Raw genomic sequence first — 23385 nt, forward strand, 5'->3', positions numbered from 1 at the left:
GCTTTTGTGACTTAGAGCACACACCATCAAACGTGTTTAAGGGCTCTCTGCATGCAGGCATGGCTGAATATACACACACGGTATTGAGGTACAGATGTAAATAGTGGGACCAAATGTGTATGAAAGGCAGAAATCTGTGACAGTTTTTCTGGGTGAAGTTCAAGTGTTGGAGAGGATTGCTGGTTTTGTGGTAGCAAGCATGAATTGACCCCTTTGCTAAGCAGGGTCCACCTTGGTTTGCATTTCAATGGGAGACTACATGTGTGAGCACTGGAAGATATCCCCCTTAGGGGATGGGACCGCTCTGGGAAGAGCACCTGCATGCAGAAGGTTCCAAGTTCCCTCCTGGCAGCTTCTCCAAGATAGGGCTGAGAGAGACTCCTGCTTGTAACCTCGGAGAAGCCGCTGCCAGTCTGTGAAGACAATACTGAGTTAGATAGACCAATGATCTGACTCAGTAGGCGGCAGCTTCCTGTGTTCCTATGTTCACACCATTAGCACAGTGACCATTCATAGCAGCATAATTAGTGATCGCACAATCAGCCTAGCTTTGATACTCCAACATAACAGCTGCAGCGACAGAGATCATGGTGTTGCTTCAGACCGTGGATGGCATTCCCACTGCACCCCCTTCCTCCAGGGATTGCACAAGGGGTCTGCCCGCCTTCTCCTGTTATCTGCATAACAACTCTGTGGGGTAGGTTAGGCAGAGACATCATGACTGGCTCAAGCCTCCCCCAGTGAGTGTTTGTTTTCTAAGGAGGAATTACCTACTTAGTTACCACTAAGATTCGGGGCTGGGAGATTAGGGGCTGGGCCTTCTCCTCTGTGGCTGTCCCGGGCCTCTGGAATGCACTCCCTGTCAAAATGAGAGCTTCTCCATCTCGGGCTGTTTTTAAAAAGACCCATAAGATGCACCTGTTTTCTCAGGCTTTTAATTGATTGATTGATTGATTGATTATAAATGGTTTGTTTTCTATTGTAAAATTGTTTAAATCATTTTATCCTGTTTTATATTTGTTGTATTTTAACTTACATGCACTGCCTAGGAATACACATCAGACAGTATATAAATATGATAAATAAATGTGAACCCGGGTCTCCCAGCTCCTATTTCAGCACCCCAGCCACCACGCTCTTGGGTTTGTATTTTCCTTTGCAGCCCTCAAGCTTTGCACAGCACTTCTGCATGGACCACCTTTCCCCAAACGTGGCCACCAAAGCTCTGCCTTAGCAGAGGGAGAGTAACTGGCCCTCTCCACCCCCAGCACAGCATCTCTCCAGTGACTGTTGCTGGTCTCTCTCTTATGTTTCTTTTTAGAGTGTTAGCCCTTTGGGGTCAGGGAGCCATCTTATCTTATTTATTTATTATTTCTCTGTGTAAACCGCCCTGAGCCATTTTTGGAAGGGTGGTATAGAAATTGAATTGATTGATTGATTGCTCAGTTCTGGTAGCCTTCCCATTTGCCCTTCTCATCCTGTACCCATTCAGTCCTCCACATTCATCCTAATCTGACCAACATGGAAAAGATAAAGGGAGAAGCTAAGGGAGATGTCTTCAGACTACTGACATTTTCAAATCTGCTCGCCTGGGATCAGCACCCCTGGCGAGCAGCAAACCCTGCAGTGCCCGGGTTGTCTCTGCTCGGAGCTCTCCTTTGCATTGTGGTTTGGAGCAGGTTGGAAACAGCAAGAAGACCTTTGCACCTTCTCCGAACTCTGCGCAAATGAGATGAGGTCCCGCCTCTCTTCTGAGCCCTCTGCAGAAGCTGGGGGGGGGGGCGGTAGTTGGTGGCAGGCCGCAGCTAAAGGCTGGCTTGAAAGCTGAACCAGCGTCTGGGCATCCCTGGTGGAGGGTGATCGTAATGTTCAAGAAGAAATACATACTTTACCTTTTATACATCTTAAATGCTTCTAACTGGAAGAAAAAGACCACCAGGAATAAGAGAATGGTTTCAGAAAAGTGGGAAATCCTAATACAGGACAAATTACCCTCACAAATTAAAGCATCTTTCAGTGTGAGTTACAAAAATCGTTTTGTTTTGTTTTTAAGAAAGGTGGCTTCCTTTCCTTAATTTTGTTGACAATTCTAAATCCACTTACGTTAGGCCAGAGTGGTTGAAGATGGTAATTATTATGTGAAACATTTAAGTTTTAAATGGCATGGGTATTTTCTGTGCCCTTTTTGATATTAATAGTGCTAGATTTTGTTTGTATTTTGCTTATGTTTTGTTTGCTAGTTTTATGTGATCCATTGTGTTTGTTATTGTTTTATGAGTGTTGAATGAAAAAAATGGAAAATAAATTTTTAAAAATTTAAGTACTTCATGCTCAAAGCTCCACCCCTGCTACCTCTTGCTTCCCCTCCAATTAGTAGCTTGTGCTCCTAATATAGTACAAATATAGCTCAAGTACAATTCAGGTAACAGTTTCCAAGCAGTAACATCTGAACATATTAATAAATAGGGACCAGCATATTTAAAACAATTCCCGCTTTCCTGATAAAAATGGTGAACAGGTCTATAGTCTGCCATTTAAGTAGTGTCTTGCCTCCCCTGTTATTTTTTGTTATTTAAAAGAATACAAAAATGAATATAAATTACAAATGTGTTACCATGCAACTCAATACATTTCCAGAAATAGACTCTCAACTGTTCAAGACACAAGCTTACCAAATACTGCAATACTACAATATATCAAACACATGTGAAACATCCCTAGATGAATGGGCTTTATTTTGCCAAACTGCATAAAGGGTTGCCAGTTTCTCTTAAATGTATCCCACTTCTGCTTTCCTTCCTGCTGTGAAATTCATAATCATAAATTTTCTCTCCTCGTTCAGTTACTAAGTGGACCATCCTGACATTTCCAGGGTTTGGGTGTAACTTATTCCAGCTTCAGCCAACATCTAAGCAGTTGATTTATTATACTGACTTGGGAAATTCTTAGTATGTAGAAGGACTAAAGGATGGATCTAAATCTTTGTGAACAGTAATAATGTTCTCCATTGCTCTTTTTGATTTGAGTCTGGGAGTGATTAGGATGGTCACACGCCCACCATAAGGGAAAGAACAGACCACAGGCTTCCCTGAACTAAAGGAATGTATATTTTGAATAAGGATCTGGCTACACTACAGACTTAAATTGGTGTGACAGTAATGCCCTCACCCCAGAGAACCCTGGGAATTATTGGGGGGGCATGGGGGGGAGGATCTCTGATGGAGAATTCTCAGCACTCTAAACTGTCTTCAAGGGAGGGTGATGCTGGGAGGGTTAGATTGAGGTGGGCCAAAGGGGCCAGAGAGCACAGATGTGCTCAAGATCTTGGGTGGCTATAAAAGGGGCTTAGACAAATCCATGGAGGACAGGTCTTTCTGTGGCTACCAGTCTGAGGGCTACACAGGCCCTCTCTAGCCTCAGAGGCAAGATGCTTCTAAATACCAGCTGCAGGAAAGCAACAGCAGGAGAGAGAGAGCATGACCTCACCACTTGCCTATTGGCTTATCAGAGGCATCTGGTGGGCCACTGTGAGAAACAGGATGTTGGACTGGATAGGGACAAGTGCCAGATCGGGTAGACAGGGAATATAGGGGCCGAAAGCAGCAGACACGGTTGGGGACAGGTGGGTGGTTAGGTACTGGTGAGGCTGTGCTATTGCTCAGCCAATGGCCTTCCTCAAACTGAGGAGCCCAGCCTAAAGCAATTGTTCTATAGCAGGGGTTCTCAGTGTTGGGTCCCCAGATGTTACTGGACTTCAACTCCCATAATCCCCAGCCCCAGTGGCCTTTGGTTGGGGATTATGGGAGTTGAAGTCCAATAACATCTGGGGACCCAACACTGAGAACCCCTGTTCTATAGGGCCTGTGAGGGCCCAGTGGTTTCTTAGATCATATGCAGTACCAGTTCCAGCCATTATGTGGGTGGCGCTGTTGTGCTAATAACTCATAGAATCCGGAAAGCTACGTTATACAGAGTCAGACCATTGGTCCATCTGGTTCAGTATTGTCTACACTGACAATACTTTCCAAGGTTTCAGGCAGGAGTCTCTCCCAGCCCTACCTGGAGATGCTGCCAGGGATTGAACCAGAGATCTTCTGCATGCGAAACAAATGCTCTACCACTGAGCTATGCAACCAACCCCTAGTGCCTGGGAGCTGTTGTGGTAGCACAAGGCACAAGCACAAGGCACAACAAGGAGTCCTGTTGCCACACTCCCTGAGTCAAGGCGCCCAGTGCTTAACTCACCAACTCCTGGGATTCTTTGGCAGGGGAGCCATTATAGACAACCTGGTATAAAACGGCTCTAAGTTTCTAGGGTATGCCTTGAAAGTGCCCTGCTGGATCAGACCAAAGGTCCACAATCTTCAATAATGTTGCTGTGTAAATACAATAATACACACCCAAGTTCACAATTATATAATGGCACGTTTATTATAAATTATAAAAAGTTATTAAAAACATAAAGCATATAACATTAATCACGAAGACTTAGTTAACGTAAATAACCATAGCTGTGAACTTGGGAGTATTATTGTATTTATATGGCAACATTATTGGATTCTTTGTAGATTGCTGTCCGTTTTTTGGAATCGAATCCCGCTGGTTTGTGCTGTTTGTCTCAGACGAAACACCCAGCAAGGCAACCCCGCTCCCAGCCACTGGGGTTTGGAGGCACACAGCCCCTGAATCTGGCCCACTCATGGCCAGGTGTTGGCCAGTGGCCTTTATCCGTGGCCATCCCCAGGGTCGGTGGCTCCAAGGACTGGCGTGGAGTGAGGTCTCCTTGCCTTCCCGTTCACTCTGGACTCTGCAGAGAAGCCTGCCCGTTTCCTGCTCTGCTGTCGGTCTCATTCCATGGTTTCCCTCTCCGGCAGATGTGGGCGGGACGTCACGTGGAGGAGCTGCCAACCCCAGCATTCACGGTGGATCTGGACGTGGTGAAGCGGAACACGCAGCGCATGAGAGAACGCTTCCAGGTGCTGGGCGTGGGCTTGAGGCCTCACATGAAGACGCACAAGACGCTGTGAGTGCGAAGCCGTCTCGGATCATCCCTTCTCGGGACCAGCTGCGCTATTCCCCTCTGAGGCCGGACCGGGTCTCTGAAGCACAGTGTCGCACATCCCTGGGGGATGTACAATGCTGGGTACATCCCTGGGGGCTGTGGTGGTGCTGTTTCCCCCAGCTTGGTTCACAAATGTCTCTGAACAAAATAGAGGAAGCTGCCTTACACTGAGTCAGACCCTGGGTCCAGCTAGCTCAGGACACTGGCTGGCAGTAGCTCTCGAGCATTTCAGAGCAGACTCTACTCTGAGAGTTGCCAGTGCTTGGACCTGGGAGTTGATGCATGCAAAGCTGGTGTTCTGCCACCGAGATATAGGCCTTCCCCTAAGCCTGTTTCTACTATTGGTCCGTCCATCGACTTCCGTACTGTGTCCTGGGTGTGATACTGGGGTCTTTCCCCGCCCTCCCCGGAGATGCCAGGGGCCATCTGGATACAAGCACGTGCTCTTCCACTGAGCTAAGCCCCCCATCCCCAATTGTTGTCCCTGGATTTGATTCTAATTTTGCTCGTTTGCCCCTCCTTGTTTTTGACAAGCCCTCAACTCTTGGTTTTGCATTGCTTGCTTGCAAAAAAGAGGTTGCAGAGTTGGTGGCGAAGGGCGGCTCCAAGCGGCCCGCGGCCCTCTCTCTCTGCGAGGAAAGGCGACAACATTTGCGACTCTCTTGTTTTGTTTTGTTCCGAATGGGCAACTAAGGCAGGAAGTGATCGACATTTGTAAAAATTATGCAGAGTGTGGGGAAATGAGTGAACTGGACGTTTTCTTCCTCTCATAATCCTAGAACTCAGTGCTGCATGGAATTAATAATCCCTAAATATTTAGAGACATCTTGCCTCTGAGGCTGGAGGTCGCCCACTGCAGAGGGGTCATGAGGTGTAAAGAGAAAAATCCACATTCAGTGTTGCCAGGGACAAAGTTTCTGCAGCATCTCGATTAAGATTTGGTCGAGCCACTAGGGTTTGTATCAGATTGCTTCGGGGGCCAGGGAGAAACCCCCAAAGGCTGAACCTCCACAAATGCCTCCAGCTTGAGCCAGACGGCAAGCTTTTGTCTCACGTGTTAACCATGTGAAACCTTCTCTCTCCCAGCACAATCTTACGTGTGTTTACTTGAAAGCAAGTCTCATGGTGTTCCACAGGGCTTACTCCCACATACGGGCACTTTAGGACTGCAGGCTTCCTATCCTGTGTGCCTTATGTTTTCCCATCATGTGTATAGAATCACTGGTTTCTATCGCGGGCAGCGGGGAGCTCTCCTCCCAGACATTCTTTCACTGTAGCTCTTCATATCTGTTCCACATTTTGCTAATCCATGGGGAGACCGTCGGAGCTGCCTGTAAATTCCGTGTCTGAGCTCTACATAGATCGGCTGCCACACTAAGCAGTTAATCAATCTCCGATGTATGTGGAGGCAGATTTCTCCTTGGGTACATCACCAGCTGAGAGGCACCAGAAGAGATGCCCAGGAAAGCTGTTACCGAGGTGGTATCCTTGGCACTCTTCCCCAAAGTCCAACAGTGTGAACAGAACCGCCACGTGCAGGTGAAACATCCCTCTTTTCCATAGTCTCCTCCCGCACACACCTCACGACCCCTCAGCAGTGGGCCCCCTCCAGCCTCAGAGGCAAGGCCCTGATCCAGCAGGGCTGTTCTTATGTCCTCATTATGGCATGTGGGGTAATGGCTGAACTGGGAGCAAATGGCGCAGGTTCAAACCCCTTCCAGCCCTGGAGTTCCTGTGCCAGCTTCCTTCTCTCAGCCTAGCCTACTTCGCAGGATTGTTGTGAGGGTAAAGTGGCGGAGGAGAACCAGCTACAGCAGGGGTTCTCAAACGTGGGTCTCCAGGTGACGACTACAACTCCCATCACCTCCCACCACCATGGCCAAAGGCTGGGAGTGATGGAGGTTATAGTCCAAAAACAGCCGGGGATCCATGTCTGAGTGACCCTGCTGTGGGGCAGGAGAGATGTTCTAATGAAAAAATAATTTAAAAGCACACAAGAATCTGCTGCCTCCCAGCACCCTGAGGTTGTTTTCACACACAATGCTAAAAAGTGAATGTGAACCTCGGCCATTATTTGGGTGTCGTGTGATGGAGAACTGAATGCACATTCCAGCCCCCTGTAGGCTTGGTCACTCACATTATGCTCAGCTGGAGTCCAAGCAAATTTATGCTTCATGTGCACACACACAAAAAGAACGACCTCTTTGCCACAGCTATCCAACTGCCTGCCTCTGAAACAACTTCTGAACCCTCCTGCTGTAGGCCCCCAACCCCACCAGGCAGGAAAGAGAGCTGGTCTTGTGATTGATTGATTGATTGATTGATTGATTAAATGCCGTCAAGGCGATAGTGTCATGCCCTTGAGCTCCGACAGCGAGGAGCAAGGGGAGGCTGGCAGCTTTCCGGCCGAGTCAGGAGTATCTGAGGGGCAGAGCCCGGCTGTCAGCATTCCTGAGACAGCTGTGATAGATCCAGCTGATGGTTTAGAACAGGCACAGCAGCCTGAGTCAGCAGAAAGTGTGAGAGACCAATCGGAGGGAGAACTAGGCATTGAAACACCGTTGACACCACAACAACGCAGGTGTTCTAAACGCAGGATGCAATTAGAAGCTGTTAGGAGGAGCTAACGCCTATCGCTGAGGGCTGACAAGCCATAAATTCCTACCAGCTGGGGGCTCTCGGCTTGCTCCATAAATTACAGCACCAGACTCCTACTCATTGCTGAGAATCAACGCATGTCATTTAGTCGACAGCATCCAGCCAAGCCGTGAACTTCCCTGGCCGTGGGCCAGACCTTGACAGATGTCGACTCTTAGCGACCACATGGATCGATTCTCTCCAGGGTGTAGGGATGTGCGAACCGGTTCGGATCCAAACCGGTTCGGGTCCGAACCGGTTCCGGGTCGGAGGTTCGGATCGAACCGAACCACCCCTGGTTCGGTTCGAATCCGAACCGAACTGGGGGTGGTTCGTTTCGAACCGGTTCGGACCGGTTTGGATCAGTTCGGAAAGCTGAAAATTGGTCAGATGGTAGCTGGCACCCAGGGGTACCTGTCACCCAAACCCCAAAGCAATCGGACACTCATACGATTTTTTATGAATTTTTGAAAAATATTTTTATTTTTCTCTCATAGGATATAATGGGACCCGAACCAGGCCATTATTTCTTATTGTGGAGCACTCATGGGTGCCAACAACCATGCAAACCCTGAAGCAATCAGACACCCCTATGATTTTTTATGAATATTTGAAATATTTTTAATTATTTTTCTCATTGAGTATAATGGGACCCGAACCAGTCCATATCCCCTGTTGTGGAGGACCTAGGAGCACAAAAGCAGGGTGGGTGGTAGACAGGCATGGGTGCCTACCACCCAAAAAATCTCAAGGCAATTGGACACTCCTCTGATTATTGGTGAATTGTTAAGTGTTTTTGAATTCCTCATAGAGAATAATTAGGATTGCAGCAAATGTATAGCTTCACGTCGGGGGGAAAGGGGTGTCGTAGAGTGCAGTGTGGTGGGTGGTAGTTCCTAGGGTGGGCAAGGAAGCTATCAGAATTATTTGAAAGGAATTGGGCAAAGAGGTGATTTTTAAGTGATTTTTGAAGTTTACGCGTCTTTAAGGTTTTTCCTCATAATAAGTTATAATGGAGCTTTCAGCAGCCCTATAAGTGCACATGGGGGTGCTGGGGTGGCCCAGAGCAAGTGGTGGTGTAGTGCACATAGGGTGCCAACCACCCCCATGGGTTTCTAACCCATGGGGTACAGGGATCTCTGGTAGGGGCACCCCCATGGGTACAGGGTTCTCTTGTTTCTGAGGTATTGAGTGTGGATTCTATGATAGCAAATGAGATTTTCAATGAGACACCATCAATCCACTCTAATATGCTATCATAGAATCCATCCACACTCCACCTCCTGCTTCTTCTCTGTGTGTGTGCTTAGTAGGGGTGTGCAATTTCGGATCCGAACCGAACCGGGGGGGTGGTTCGGCAAAACCAAAACCGAACCACCCTGGTCCGGTTCGGACCCGGTTCGGACCCGAACCGAACCGGGAGAACCGGTTTTATGCACATCCCTACCAGGGTGATCAGTCTTCAACTTGGCCTTTTAGGTCTCTCAGTGGTGCATTCATGGCTGTCGTGATCGAGTCCATCCACCTTGCTGTTGGTTGTCCTCTTCTTCTCTTTCCTCCAACTTTCCCCAGCATTATGGACTTCTCAAGGGAGCTGGGTTTTCGCACAATGTGTCTGAAATATGATAGTTTTGAGGCTTTGTGATTTGTGCCTCGAGTGAAAATTCTAGATTGATTTGTTCCATGATCCATTTGTTTGTTTTCCTGGCTGTCCATGGTATCCTCAAAAGTCTTCTCCAGCACCCAAGTTCAAAAGCGTCCATGCTTTTTCTGTCTTGTGATATTGTGATAGCAAGCATGACTTGTCCCCTTTGCTAAGCAGGGCCCACCTTGGTTTGCATTTGAATGGGAGACTGCATGTGAGCACCGTGAGATATTCCCCTCAGGGGAGGAGGCCATAGCTCAGTGCAAGAGCATCTGCATGCTTCATCTTCTTCCTACCAACCTACAATAGACAATACTGAGCTAGATGGACCAATGGTCTGACTCAGTATAAGGCAGCTTCCTATGTTCCTTTGTACCACATTTTAATCAAGGTGAGTCATTTTAAAAAAATTCTCACCATTTCACAGGCAAGGAAAAGAAGGAATGTGTCTTCATAGTGTTACTGCTTTGTTACTGCACACACATCCTGGAACAGCAAAGGACTATAGACCCTCCAATCCTCCCATCCGTTTCTGAGCCTCCTCAGCACACACACCCCACAGTCAATGGCCTCGTATTATCCTGAGTCCCTGTGCTTCTTAATCCCACCGCATTGGAACACCTGGCTGTACTTGCGGGTGAGTTTGGACGGTTTCAGCACCTGGATTATTGCCTGAAGAACCAAGTGTCTCCCAAATACACAGAATTTGACTGTTCCAGGTCTGAAGTAGAAGCTGGTCACCACATCAACTGTGGCCTGCTTCTCCTCTTCTCCCCCCACACTCTGCAAACTGTGGTTCTTTCAAAAAGTGTTGACAATTTCCTGAGTTGCTTGGAAGATGCTGTGACAACTGAACTTGGTTTTCAGTTAGGAAGATAGGAAGCTGCCATATACTGAGTCAGACCATTGGTCCATCTAGCTCAGGATTGTTTTCACAGACTGGCAGCGGCTTCTCCAAGGTTGCAGGCAGGTAGGGATGTGCATAAAACCGGTTCTCCCGGTTCGGTTCGGATCTGAACCGGGTCCGAACCGGACCAGGGTGGTTCGGTTTTGGTTTTGCCGAACCACCCCCCCGGTTCGGTTCGGATCCGAACCGGTTCGGATCCGAAACGAACCGGTTCGGATCTCAAAAAATATCTGGTTTGAAAGGGGACCTTGTGTTCTACCTGCCACCCAAATTTCAAGTCGATTGGACCTTCCTCTGATTTTTGGCGATTTTTTAAAGTTTTAGTGACTTTGGGGCAGTTCGGGAGCATAGCATGGGATCTGGGCAAAAGGAGTGGGGTGGGGTGGTAGTGCCTAATGGGTGCAGGCCACCACCCCAATTTCAGGGGGATTGGGCAAAGGGCTGATTTTTGGTAAATTTCTGAAAATTTCATGTCTTTGGGGCAGATTGGGGCAGATTGGGGCAGAAAGTGGGGGCTGGGGCAGAATAGTGTGGTGTGGTGGTAGTGCCTAATGGGTGGAGGCTACCACCCCAATTTCAGGGGGTTTGGACAAAGGGGTGATTTTTTGAGAATTGTTGAAGTTTTAGTGACTTTGGGGCAGTTTGGGGGCAGAAAGTGGATCTGCCCCAAAATAGTGGGGTGGAGTGGTAGTGCCTAATGGGTGGAGGCTACCACCCCAATTTCAGGGGGATTGGGCAGAGGGCTGATTTTTTGAGAATTTTTGAAGTTTGGGTGTCTTTGGGGCAGATTGGGGGCAGAAAGTGGATCTGCCCCAAAGGAGTGGGGTGGGCTGGTAGATAGTGCCTAATGGGTGGAGGCTACCACCCATCCCCAATTTAAGAGTGATTGGGCAGAGGGGTGAATTATGGTGAATAGAAAAGGTGTGAATTCTCATTCTATCATAGCAAATGAGATATTTTTCAATTAAACAACTCTCATGACCCCACTTTCACTTTTTCACACTTTCCTTTACTATGAATAATATGAGGAAGTAATCAATTTAGCACACTTCACCTTATGAAGACAAACCTCATACAAATAAATTCACCATAATTCACCCCTCTGCCCAATCACTCTTAAATTGGGGATGGGTGGTAGCCTCCACCCATTAGGCACTATCTACCAGCCCACCCCACTCCTTTGGGGCAGATCCACTTTCTGCCCCCAATCTGCCCCAAAGACACCCAAACTTCAAAAATTCTCAAAAAATCAGCCCTCTGCCCAATCCCCCTGAAATTGGGGTGGTAGCCTCCACCCATTAGGCACTACCACCCCACCCCACTATTTTGGGGCAGATCCACTTTCTGCCCCCAAACTGCCCCAAAGTCACTAAAACTTCAAAAATTCTCAAAAAATCACCCCTTTGTCCAAACCCCCTGAAATTGGGGTGGTAGCCTCCACCCATTAGGCACTACCATCACACCCCACTATTCTGCCCCAGGCCCCACTTTCTGCCCCAATATGCCCCAATATGCCCCAAAGACATGAAATTTTCAGAAATTTACCAAAAATCAGCCCTTTGCCCAATCCCCCTGAAATTGGGGTGGTAGCCTGCACCCATTAGGCACTACCACCCCACCCCACTCCTTTTGCCCAGATCCCATGCTATGCCCCCGAACTGCCCCAAAGTCACTAAAACTTTAAAAATTCACCAAAAATCAGCCCTTTGCCCAATCCCCCTGAAATTGGGGTGGTAGACTCTACCCATTGGGCACTACCACCCCACCCCAAAATTTTGCCCCTGGGCCCCTTTTTACCCCCCGAATCGATTCGGATTCGGATTCAGATTAAATCCGAATCCGAACCAAATCAAGGGTGATTCGGGTGACCCAGATTCGGGCACAAAACAGAACAGGGGTGATTCGGTTCGGGTCCGAGCCAAATCCCCCAAAATCCCAAATTGCACACCCCTACTAAGCACACACACAGAGAAGAAGCAGGAGGCGGAGTGTGGATTCTATGATAGCATATTAGAGTGGATTGATGGTGTCTCATTGAAAATCTCATTTGCTATCATAGAATCCACACTCAATACCTCAGAAACAAGAGAACCCTGTACCCATGGGGGTGCCCCTACCAGAGATCCCTGTACCCCATGGGTTAGAAACCCATGGGGGTGGTTGGCACCCTATGTGCACTACACCACCACTTGCTCTGGGCCACCCCAGCACCCCCATGTGCACTTATAGGGCTGCTGAAAGCTCCATTATAACTTATTATGAGGAAAAACCTTAAAGACGCGTAAACTTCAAAAATCACTTAAAAATCACCTCTTTGCCCAATTCCTTTCAAATAATTCTGATAGCTTCCTTGCCCACCCTAGGAACTACCACCCACCACACTGCACTCTACGACACCCCTTTCCCCCCGACATGAAGCTATACATTTGCTGCAATCCTAATTATTCTCTATGAGGAATTCAAAAACACTTAACAATTCACCAATAATCAGAGGAGTGTCCAATTGCCTTGAGATTTTTTGGGTGGTAGGCACCCATGCCTGTCTACCACCCACCCTGCTTTTGTGCTCCTAGGTCCTCCACAACAGGGGATATGGACTGGTTCGGGTCCCATTATACTCAATGAGAAAAATAATTAAAAATATTTCAAATATTCATAAAAAATCATAGGGGTGTCTGATTGCTTCAGGGTTTGCATGGTTGTTGGCACCCATGAGTGCTCCACAATAAGAAATAATGGCCTGGTTCGGGTCCCATTATATCCTATGAGAGAAAAATAAAAATATTTTTCAAAAATTCATAAAAAATCGTACGAGTGTCCAATTGCTTTGGGGTTTGGGTGACAGGTACCCCTGGGTGCCAGCTACCATCTGACCAATTTTCAGCTTTTCGAACCGATCCGAACCGGTCCGAACCGGTTCGAAACGAACCACCCCCAGTTCGGTTCGGATTCGAACCGAACCAGGGGTGGTTCGGTTCGATCCGAACCTCCGAACCGGAACCGGTTCGGACCCGAACCGGTTCGGATCCGAACCGGTTCGCACATCCCTACAGGCAGGAGTCTCTCTTGGAGATGCTGCCAGGGAGGGAACTTGAAACTTTCTGCAATTCCCAGAGCGGCTTCATCACCTGAGGGGAATATCTTGCAGTGCTCACACATCAAGTCTCCCATTCATATGCAACCAGGGCAGACCCTGCTTAGCTATGGGGACATGCCATGCTTGCTACCACAAGACCAGCTCTCCTCTCCTCTTAGTTTGAGTTTGTGCCCTTTTGAGACGTTCTGCCCTTCATGGGTTGAGAAGCACCCGCAACTCCTGTTCTCAGTGTTTTTTAAAAAGCAATTAGATGCATCTTTTTAGAGAGGGTTTCTGATGTCTTATCTGCTGCTTATATCCAGCAGGTTTTTCAGTTCTTAGTTTTTAGCTTTTTTACTTTTAATTTGAAACTTTAAAAATGTGTAACTTTTTAATGTGGGTTTAGCTAGGTCTTTTAACTTGTTTAATTTTATTTTTGTCTTATTGTTTTATATTATATTGATTTTATTAATGTTGCGAGCCGCCCCAGGCAGTAGTGCCCTGGAGGGGCGGGTTTCAAATTTTTAAATAAATAAAATGAAAATCTTTGTCTCTCTGCCTCAGGGAAGGCGGGGACCTCATGACTGGGGGCACTCGGAGGAGAATCGTGGTCTCCACCTTGGCCGAGGCCAGGTTCTTTGCAGACGGCGGTTTTGATGACATCCTGTATGCCTACCCGCTGCCCTTTGACAAGTTGGAAGAATGCGCCTCGTTGGCAGAGAGACTGGAGAGCTTCCATGTGCTGGTGGACAGCTCCGAGGCCCTGGCTCTCTTGAAGAGGAGGCGTCTCAGCCCAGGGAAGCTCTGGAAGGTCTGGCTGAAGATAGACTGCCAAAATGGCCGAGGTACCATTGGGTCTTACTGGGAAGGTCAAGGGGGTATTCTCCGAGAGCAGGCTTGCTCAACGTAGGCCCTCCCAGCTGTTTTTGGACCACAACTCCCATAATCCCTAGCCACCATGGCCAATAGCCAGGGATTATGGGAGCTGTAGTCCCACATCTGCAAGAGGGCTGAAGTTGAGCAGCTCTGTCTAGAGTGTCCCCCTAGCTCTACCCCAGGCAAGGCCAGGAGGTGGAGCCAAAGCAGAACCTGGTGGGTTGGGGTGGAGCTTGGAAGAATCAAGAAAATAAAGGGCAGAGGGAGTTAAACTAGAGGACCGGGAATGACGCTAGAGCAGAATGTGGTATAGCCTGGAAAATAAGATGCAGAGTCAGGATATTTATTTGTTCCTTTTTCTATCCTGTCTCTTTTCCATGCTGCAAATCAAGGCAGCATACAAGGGGGGGTCCCAGAAGTCACACATCCAAACACTGACCAGACATAAGAACAGCCCCACTGGATCAGGCCCAAGACCCATCCAGTCCAGACGCATCTGAGAAGCCCACAAGCAAGAGGAGAGGACATGCCCTCTCTCTTGCTGCTGCTCCCCTGAAACTGGGATTCAGAGGCATCTAGCCTCCAAGGCTAGAGGTGGCCTATAGCCACTAGACTAGTAGCCATTGAGAGACCTGTCCTCCATGAATTTGTCTATGCCCTTTTAAAGCCGTACAAGCTAGTGGCCAGCACCACAGCCCGTGGCAGAGAATTCCATAGATTAATTATGCATGATGTGGTGGGGGGAAATACTTCCTTTTGTCGGTCCTAAATTTCCCAACCTGCAGTTTCATGGGGTGGCCCCTGGTCCTAGTGTTGTGAGAGAGGGAGAAAAAATTTCTCTCCCTCTACCCCATATATAATCTTATATACCTCTGTCATGTCTTCCTGTAGTCACATCTTTTCTATACTAAAAAGCCCCACGTGTTGTAGCCCCTTGCCTCATAAGGCCCCTGATCATCTACGTTGCCCTCTTCTGCACCTTTTCCAGTTTAGGAAATTGATCACACCAATTTGCATCACTTTACACTTGCTTACATTGAACCACATTTGCCATTTTGTCACCCACTCCCCCAGTTTGGAGAGATCCTTTTGAAGCTCCTCACTATCTGTTTTGGATTTCACTACCCTAAATAGCTTAAATTCTACAAATTTAGCCACTATGCTGGTTACCCCAACTTCTAGATCATTTATGAACAAGTTAAAGAGCACTGGTCCCAGTACAGATCCCTGGGGGACCCCCACTTCTCACTTCCCTCTGTTGTGATAACTGTCCATTTATTCCCATCCTCTGTTTCCTGTCCTTCAACCAGTTACCAATCCACACATGAACCTGTCCCCTTATCCCAAGCCTGCTAAGTTTACTCAAGAGCCCTAAGAACATAAGAACAGCCCTGCTGGATAAAGCCCAAAGCCCATCTAGTCCTGTTTCACACAGTGGCCCACCAGATGCCGCTGGAAGCCTACAGGCAGAAGTATAGCCCTCCGACTAGTAGCCGATGATAGAACTCTCCTCCATGAAGTTATCCAAACCCCTCTTAAAGCTTTCCAGGTTGTTGGTTGTCACCACATCTTGTGGCAGACACAGAATTCCACCAGTTGATTATGCAGTGTGTGGAAAAATACCTCTATTTGCTGGTCCTAGATTTCCTGGCAATCAATTTCATGGGATGACCCCTGGTTCTAGTGTGATATGAAAGGGAGAAGAATTCCTCTCTATCCACTTTCTCCACACCATGCATGATTTTATAGACCTCTATCATGTCTCCCCGCAGTCGTCTTTTTTCTAAACTAAAAAGCCCCAGGTGTTGTAGCCTTGCCTCATAAGAAAGGTGCTCTAGACCCCTGATCATCTTGGTTGCCCTCTTCTGCATCTTTTCCAGTTCTATAATGTCCTTTTTTAGATGTGGTGACCAGAATTGTACACAGTACTCCAGGTGTGGCCGTTTTATTTTCAGTCCCCTACCTAATGATCCCTAGCATGGAATTGGCCTTTTTCACAGCTGCTGCACATTGAGTCGACACTTTCAACAAGCTGTCCACAATGACCCTAAGATCCCTCTCCTGGTCAGTCACCGACAGCTCAGATCCCATCAGCATTGAACTGCATTTGCCATTTTGTCACCCACTCACCCAGCCTTTGGTGAGGAACTTTGTCAAAAGCTTTTCAGAAGTTCAAATATACTATGGCAACCAGATCACCTTGATCCACATGCCTGTTGACACTCTCAAATAACTCCAAAAGGTTAGTGAGGCAAGAATCTCCCTTGCAGAAGCCATGCTGGTTCTCCTTCAGCAAGGCCTGTTCTTCTATATGCTTGACAGTTTTTTCCTTAAGTATGATTTCCATCAATTTACCCGGCACAGAAGCTTAGCTAACTGGCCTGTACTTACCCATTGCCCCACTGGAACCCCTTTTGCAAATGGGAGTTACCTCCAGTCCAGTGTTCCCTCTAACAGGAATTCCCAGATGTTGTTGACTACAACTCCCATAATGCTCAGCCAAAGGCCATTGCAGCTGGGGATGCTGGGAGTTGAAGTGAACAGCATCTGGGAATCCCTGTTAGAAGGAACACTGATCCAGTCCTCTTGTACAGAGCCTGATTGTAGGGACAAGTTACATATTTTTGCTAAGAGATCAGAAATTTCACATTTGAGTTCCTTCAGAACTCTTGGGTGGATGCCATCGGGCCCTGGCAATTTGTTAATTGCAAATCAAATAAATATACAAATCAAATAAATAAGCAAACAAACAAATAAATTGTTAGTTTCTCAATACAGTTTAGAATGTCCTCACTCATCACCTCAAATTGGCCCAGTTCTTCAGCCTCCAAGCCTGAGGAGCTCAGTTCCAGAGAGGGTATATGGTCAGTATCCTCTGCCGTGAAGACCTCATTCAAAGAACTCATTCAGCTTCTCTGCAATCTCCTTATCCTCCCTAATAATCCCTTTCACGTCCTCATCATCTAAGGGTCCAACTGCCTCCCTGGCAGGTTTTCTACTTCTGATAACTTTAAAGAAGTTTTTGTTATTCCTCTTGACACTTCCAGCTATATGCTCCTCAAACTCTCTTTTTGTATCCCTAATTGTCTCCTTGCATTTCCTTTGCCAGAGTTTATGTCCCTTTCTATTCTCTTCATTTGGACAGGAACTTACATTTTCTGAAGGAAGTTTTCTTCCCTTTTATAGCTTTCCTGACTCTACTCGTTAGCCACAATGGCTTCATCCTAAACTTGGTGGTACCTTTCCTCTTTCCTGGTGTGCATTCCAATTGTGCTCCTAGTATTGTGGTCTTGAATAAGTTCCATGCTTTCTGGAGTGATTTGAGCCTCCGAACTTTCCCTTTCAGCTTCCTTTTTACCAATCCCCTCATTTTTGAGAAGTTTCCTCTTCTGAAGTTGAATGCATCTGTGTTGGACCTCCTTGGCAATGCTCCACTTGCATATAAGCTGAACTGGATCACACCATGGTAACTGTTTCCCAGTGATTCTACAGCTCTGACATCTCACACCAGGTCCTGGGCACCACTCAGGATGAGGTCCAAGGTTGGTTCCATGACCAACCAAGGCACATTCATTTAGCATGTCTAGAAATTTGGCCTCTCTATCAATACCCACACATGAATTTGCACCGTTTATTTGAGGGTCATTGAAGTCACCCATTATTAATTATTGCTCTCTCTCGCTCTCTCTCTTTGATGCCTCTCTGATTTGCTGCTCCAACTCCAGGTCACTCTCAGCCTTTTGATCTGGAGGGCGATACCAAGTCCCTAGTAACTCATTTCCTTCCAGCCTCCCATGTAGTCACCCATAATGATTCTGTGGGGGACTCCGGTCCTCCTCGGTTTCCTAGACGTGGGCCTGCTCATCGTCCAGCAAGGTGGATGCACCGTGTGCTATCCAGACCTTGTGCTATCCAGTTCCTTGAAACAGGACTTCCCAGATGTTGTGGACTACCACTCCCTTAATCCCCAGCCAAAGGCCACTGCAGCTGAGGATGCTGGGAGTTGTAGTCCACAGCATCTGGGAATCCCTGTTAGAAGGAACACTGCTGTGGAATCTCCGTGACAGGGAATACTGCTCCAGACCATGTCCTGGGACTGCATCCTGACCCCTGTGGCCTCCTTTACCTCTCAAGTGCTGAAAATAGACACCTGTGCGTGGAGAGCCATGAGCGCAGAGGGTAGCCTGGCCTCCACCTTTTGGCTGTTGTATCGGTCTGTACCACTTGAGTTGTCCGTCTGCTGCCCTTATACAAAACGATGGTGCGGCCACACCTGGAGTACTGTGTACAGTTCTGGTCACCACATCTAAAGAAGGACATTGTAGAACCTGAAAAGGTACAGAAGAGGGCAACCAAAATGATCAGGGGCCTGGAGCACCTTCCTTACAAGTCAAGGCTACAGCGTCTGGGGCTCTTTAATTTGGAAAAGAGGAGACTATGAGGAGACATGATAGAGGTCTATAAAATTATGTATAGAGTAGACAGAGAGAAATTTCTCTCTCACACACATAACACTAGAACCAGGGTCATCCCATGAACTTGATTGTCAGGAAATTTAGGTCCAACAAACAGAAGTACATTTTCATACAACGCATAATCAACTGGTGGAATTCTCTGCCACAAGATGTGGTGTTGGCTACTAGTTTTGATGGCATTAAGAGGGGTTTGGGTAACTTCATGGAGGAGAGGTCTATCATCGGCTACTAGTCGGAGAGCTATAGGCCACCTCCAGCCTCAGAGGCAGGATGTGTCCGAGTACCAGTTGCAAGGGAGTAACAGCAGGAGAGAGGACATGCCCTCAGCTCTTGCTTGTGGGCTTCTTAGAGGCATCTGGTGGGCCACTGTGTGAAACAAGATGCTGGACTGGATGGGCTTCCTTGGGCCTGATCCAGCAGGGCTGTTCTGATGTTCTTAAGCACTGCATCAGATCCTTGGAATTCAGTAGGGCAGGGGTTCTCCATGTCAGGTCCCCAGACCTTGTTGGGTTACAACTCCCATCATCCCCAGGCACTGTGGCCAAAGACCATTGTGGCTGGGGATGATGGGAGTTGTAGTCCTGCATCATCTGGGGACTGAATGCTTGGAACCCCTGCAGTCGAGTAATGACCCACGGGCCATGCCGTGTTCACCCCTCTCTCTTCTTTTTTTCCAGCTGGCCTGAGTAATACTGACCCAGCTGCCCTGGAGCTGGCCAGGGCGATTGCAGAGGCGCCTACCGAGCTGCTGGGGATCTACGCGCATTGCGGCAACTCTTACAGCTGCCGCGGGGTGTCTGAAATCCAGTCTGTGGCTCAGGCCACCACCCTCTGCACCCTGAACTTCATGGACAAGTGAGTGTGGTCCAAGCTCTTTGCATGACCTGGGCTGCACTCTTGGGTCGCTCAGACAGCCTGCAGCGTGAGAACATGGGGACCGTCCTGCCAGGTTAGGCCAGCCTTCGTCTAGGGCGGTATTTGGTTTCCAGCCGAGGCCCCCTCCGAGGCCCCCAAGCAGGGCATGATGGAGAGAGGCCTTCCCTGTTGTTCATCCCCAGGAGTGGGGGGTGTACTGTCCCTGAATGGAGGCTCCGTTGGTGCAGAGCTGCTGCCAGGTGGAGTCAGCAACACTGGCATATTGGAGAGGAGAGCTGGTCTGGTGGGAGCCAGCATGACTGGTCCCCTTAGCTAAGCAGGGTCCACCCTGGGTTGCATATGAATGGGAGACTTGATGCGTGAGCACTAGAAGAGATTCCCCTCAGGGGATGGAGCCGCTCTGGGAAGAGCATCTAGGTTCCAAGTTCCCTTCCTGGCAGCATCTCCGAGATAGGGCTGAGAGAGACTCCTGCCTGCAACCTTGGAGAAGCCGCTGCCAGTCTGTGAAGACAATACCGAGCTAGAGAGACCAATGGCCTGACTCAGTATATGGCAGCTGCCTATGTTCCATCATCCATTTAAGAAGAGAGCAGGGCAGGGGTGTCACCCAAGGCTGCCTTGCCCCATGACCCTGGTGGGGGCCAGCCCCCTTTCCGAACGTACCTTTGCAAGCTTTGAAAGCAGCATGGGGGGAGGGGCAAGGAAAGTTGCCAGCCACCACCTCTGCTCTTCTCTTCTCTTCTCTTCTCGTGCTTCTTGCAGGCTTGCAAAGAGAGAAGCTCCTGGCAAAGCTTGCAGGGGTCAGATCAGATGCATGTGCAGCACATGCCCTAAGCTCACCCCCAGCATCAGTGTCAGGGGCAGGAAGGCGTGGACATGATTGGGGAAAGGGGCACCTCCGCCCCTCTCCTGCTCCTCAGCAGTCGATGCATTTTTGGAGTTTTTCCCCCTCTGCTTCGGACTAACTGCCTCGCCTGATTGCCTAGGATGGCGAGAGGGACAGAGCACTGCTCTTCCCAAAAATGACTGGATGCATCCATAAGATCATAAGAGCAGCCCTGCTGGATCAGGCCCAAGGAAGCCGATCTAGTCCAGCATCCTGTTTCCCACAGGGGCCCACCAGATGCCGCTGGGCTCACAGAAGTTAAGCTAACCAGCCTGTACTTTCCCGGATCGCCCCTGGCTCCCTTTTTGAAAATGGGAGCTACATTGGCTACTTCCCAGTCCTCTGGTATTGTAGGGACAAGTTACATATTTTTGCTAGGAGATCAGCAATTTCACATCAGAGTTCCTTCAGAATACTTGGGTGCACACCTGCCTCTCCCCCGCCCCCCCCCCGCCCCCATGCCCTGCAGATCAGTGTTCCCTCTAAGAAGGATTTGCAGATGTTGTGAACTACAACGCCCAGAATCCCCAAGCAAAGGCCACTGCAGCTGGGGATTCTGGGAGTTGTAGTCAACAACATCTGGGAATCCCTCTTAGAGGGAACACTGATCTGCAGAGGCCCATGATCTCAGCACCCTGCTGGCACTCCTGTGTAGTCTGCTACTTGCAGTGACTGCCTCTCCTTGCCTTATGAAAGGGGGGGCCCTAGAAGATAGCACCCCAGTTGAGCCAGTGAAGGAGCTAGGATTTGAACTGGGATTTTTGAAGAGCCTGCTTTCCAAGGCAGGGCAGATGTTCCAGGGCTGTCAGGAGGAGAACCCCAAGTGCCAAGTCAAATTTAAGGGGAGGAAAGGGCAGAAATTGGTCTATTGAGTTATTTAAGTGTCTTGGGATTGACTGAGTTATTAGCATGAGTATCAACTTATTGAATGAGAAGACCTTGACTATCTACCACTCAGTTTTTCAATAATAATAATAATAATAATAATAATAATATTACATTTTATATCCCGCTTTTCCTCCAAGAAGCCCAGAGCAGTGTACTACATACTTACGTTTCAAGTTGGTTATGTTGAGAGAGAAGTGACTGGCCCAGAGTCACCCAGCAAGTCTCATGGCTGAGTGGGGATTTGAACTCGGGTCTCCCCGGTCCTAGTCCAGCACTCTAACCACTACACCACGCTAGCTCTAATTATTTACAAGCATTCCCCCCGCCCCCCATAATAACTTATTCTGCCTTTTCTATCTCTCTGGAGTATAATCAGTTTCATGCCTCGTCTCGGTCTTCATTTGTCTCTCTTAAAAGGGCTTTAAAACTTTTAAGAAAAATGTGTGTGTGTGCTTTCTCCTGTGTGGCCACAAGGGGGCACTGAGATGTCAGCATGAAAATACTCTGGTGGTCCAGGGCAGAAATAGATAGGAGTGTGTGTGTGTGTGTGTGTGTGTGTGTGTGTGTAGAGGGCTTTCCTGTTTCATAGGGGCAAATTTCTCTCAGATGTTCCTGCGGATGTCAAATTAGATGCAGGCAGGAAGTGGCACAAAGTTGGAGGCAAAGAGAGAGAGAGGAGAACTCTGGGTGGAGAAGCGAAGGGGAAAGAAGGGGTGCAACATTTTCCAGGCCTTTAATCACCCACATGCAAAGCAGAAGGTTGAGGAAGCAGAGAGAGAGGTGGCGTGGAACAGCTACAGGATGGGGCTCCTTTCAGGGACTCTGGAACTGGGGCTTTGATGTGTGAGCAGACCAGACCAGATGGGGACTGCAGCTTGGGGGAGGGGGGGAGAAGCAGCGATCTTTCGGTCAGACTTTGCCTTCTTGCTGCATCTTTGCTCATGCCTTGGGGGACAGAAAGCGTCCACTTTTCATTAACTTTCCAAAGAAAAACAAAAAAAGGCTCCTGGTGTGGTTATAGTTCAGCCTGGCTGGGGCGGGGGGGTGGGGGGAGCAAGCAACGAAGAGACTTGAAATGGCTTCCTTCTCAGTCCATCCTGCACAGAGCATTGCAGTGGAACCAAACCGGAAGGCCAGGTGCTCAGAGCCATGCAAAACCACTTTGCAGCACAGCTCAACTCCTCTGTAAAACTTGGCAAAGGAGCAGAGCTGTGTGGCAAGGTGCTTCATGGCATTCGTGAAAGAACGGCTTTTGCACAGTGTCGCTTAATTTCCAGCAGTGGCATGAAACTATCCATAATTGTTAAAAATCTGGAAGCTTTCAGAACAGGATTGGCAGAGCAATCCTGTGTTCCCAGGCACACTGGTGGCCACTTACACTAATGTAACTTGGCCAGGATCCTATGCACTCCCGGATCAAAGGTGGAGGAGGGGGAAAGGGTGGTAAAAAAATTTTTTTTAAAAGGCAGAAAGCAGAAACACCACCCACCACTCCCACAGCACCCATCACAACATTGCCAGGAAGCATCAGTCGCAGAAAGAATCTGTCCACAAGCACAGTGCTTGGCTTGTAGACAAACTCTGTAAGCCTGGGCCATGTGGGCGGGGCTTCTGAGCACATCGCTGTGTGGGTGGGGCTTCTGAGCGCACTCTCGGAGATGCTGATCACAACGCCCGAATGAGGCTTTGCAGCCTTTCTTTGTTGAAAACTGTAAAATGTACTCCAGACAGTATAATTACCTAGAGGATTTGTTGCGAGCTATTTAATTTTGCTTTTCTTGTTTTTCAAGTTCTAATATTTACTTTCCCTCAGCCCCGATGTGGCACTAAGAGCTTTGCTGAAATAATAAACAGTTTTCCGGATGTGTTTAAAGAAGAAAAAGAGAGAGATCTAGTTGTTATAGGCTCCCCCACAACAAGGCACTTTAAGAATGTAAGCTTGGAAGTGGGGGCTAGGAATTCTCTCCAGGAAATCTCTAGTCCCTTTCACAGAAGTCCAGGCCATAAGGGGGCAGGCAGGGAAAACCACAATGGTTAAAACGGATGTATATATGTAT

The 23385-nt window shown here is 48.3% G+C and overlaps 1 protein-coding gene across 4 annotated transcripts in view; it reads left to right on the forward strand.

The window, feature by feature from the left end:
- The window catches only part of LOC128332126 (D-threo-3-hydroxyaspartate dehydratase-like), a 42865-nt gene that overhangs the window by 1478 nt on the left and 18002 nt on the right, over positions 1-23385 (forward strand). For 3 of the 4 annotated variants that reach the window (XM_053266475.1, XM_053266476.1, XM_053266474.1), the window contains exons 2-4: positions 4875-5023; positions 13892-14172; positions 19356-19533. In XM_053266475.1, the coding sequence (XP_053122450.1) occupies positions 4875-5023; positions 13892-14172; positions 19356-19533 (608 nt within the window). Of the gene's footprint in view, positions 1-4874; positions 5024-13891; positions 14173-19355; positions 19534-23385 lie in introns of those variants that run through there. The other variant, XM_053266478.1, reaches the window with a different exon arrangement.

Source organism: Hemicordylus capensis, chromosome 6 (assembly GCF_027244095.1).
Source record: "Hemicordylus capensis ecotype Gifberg chromosome 6, rHemCap1.1.pri, whole genome shotgun sequence".
In the NCBI taxonomy this organism is placed as follows: domain Eukaryota; kingdom Metazoa; phylum Chordata; class Lepidosauria; order Squamata; family Cordylidae; genus Hemicordylus; species Hemicordylus capensis.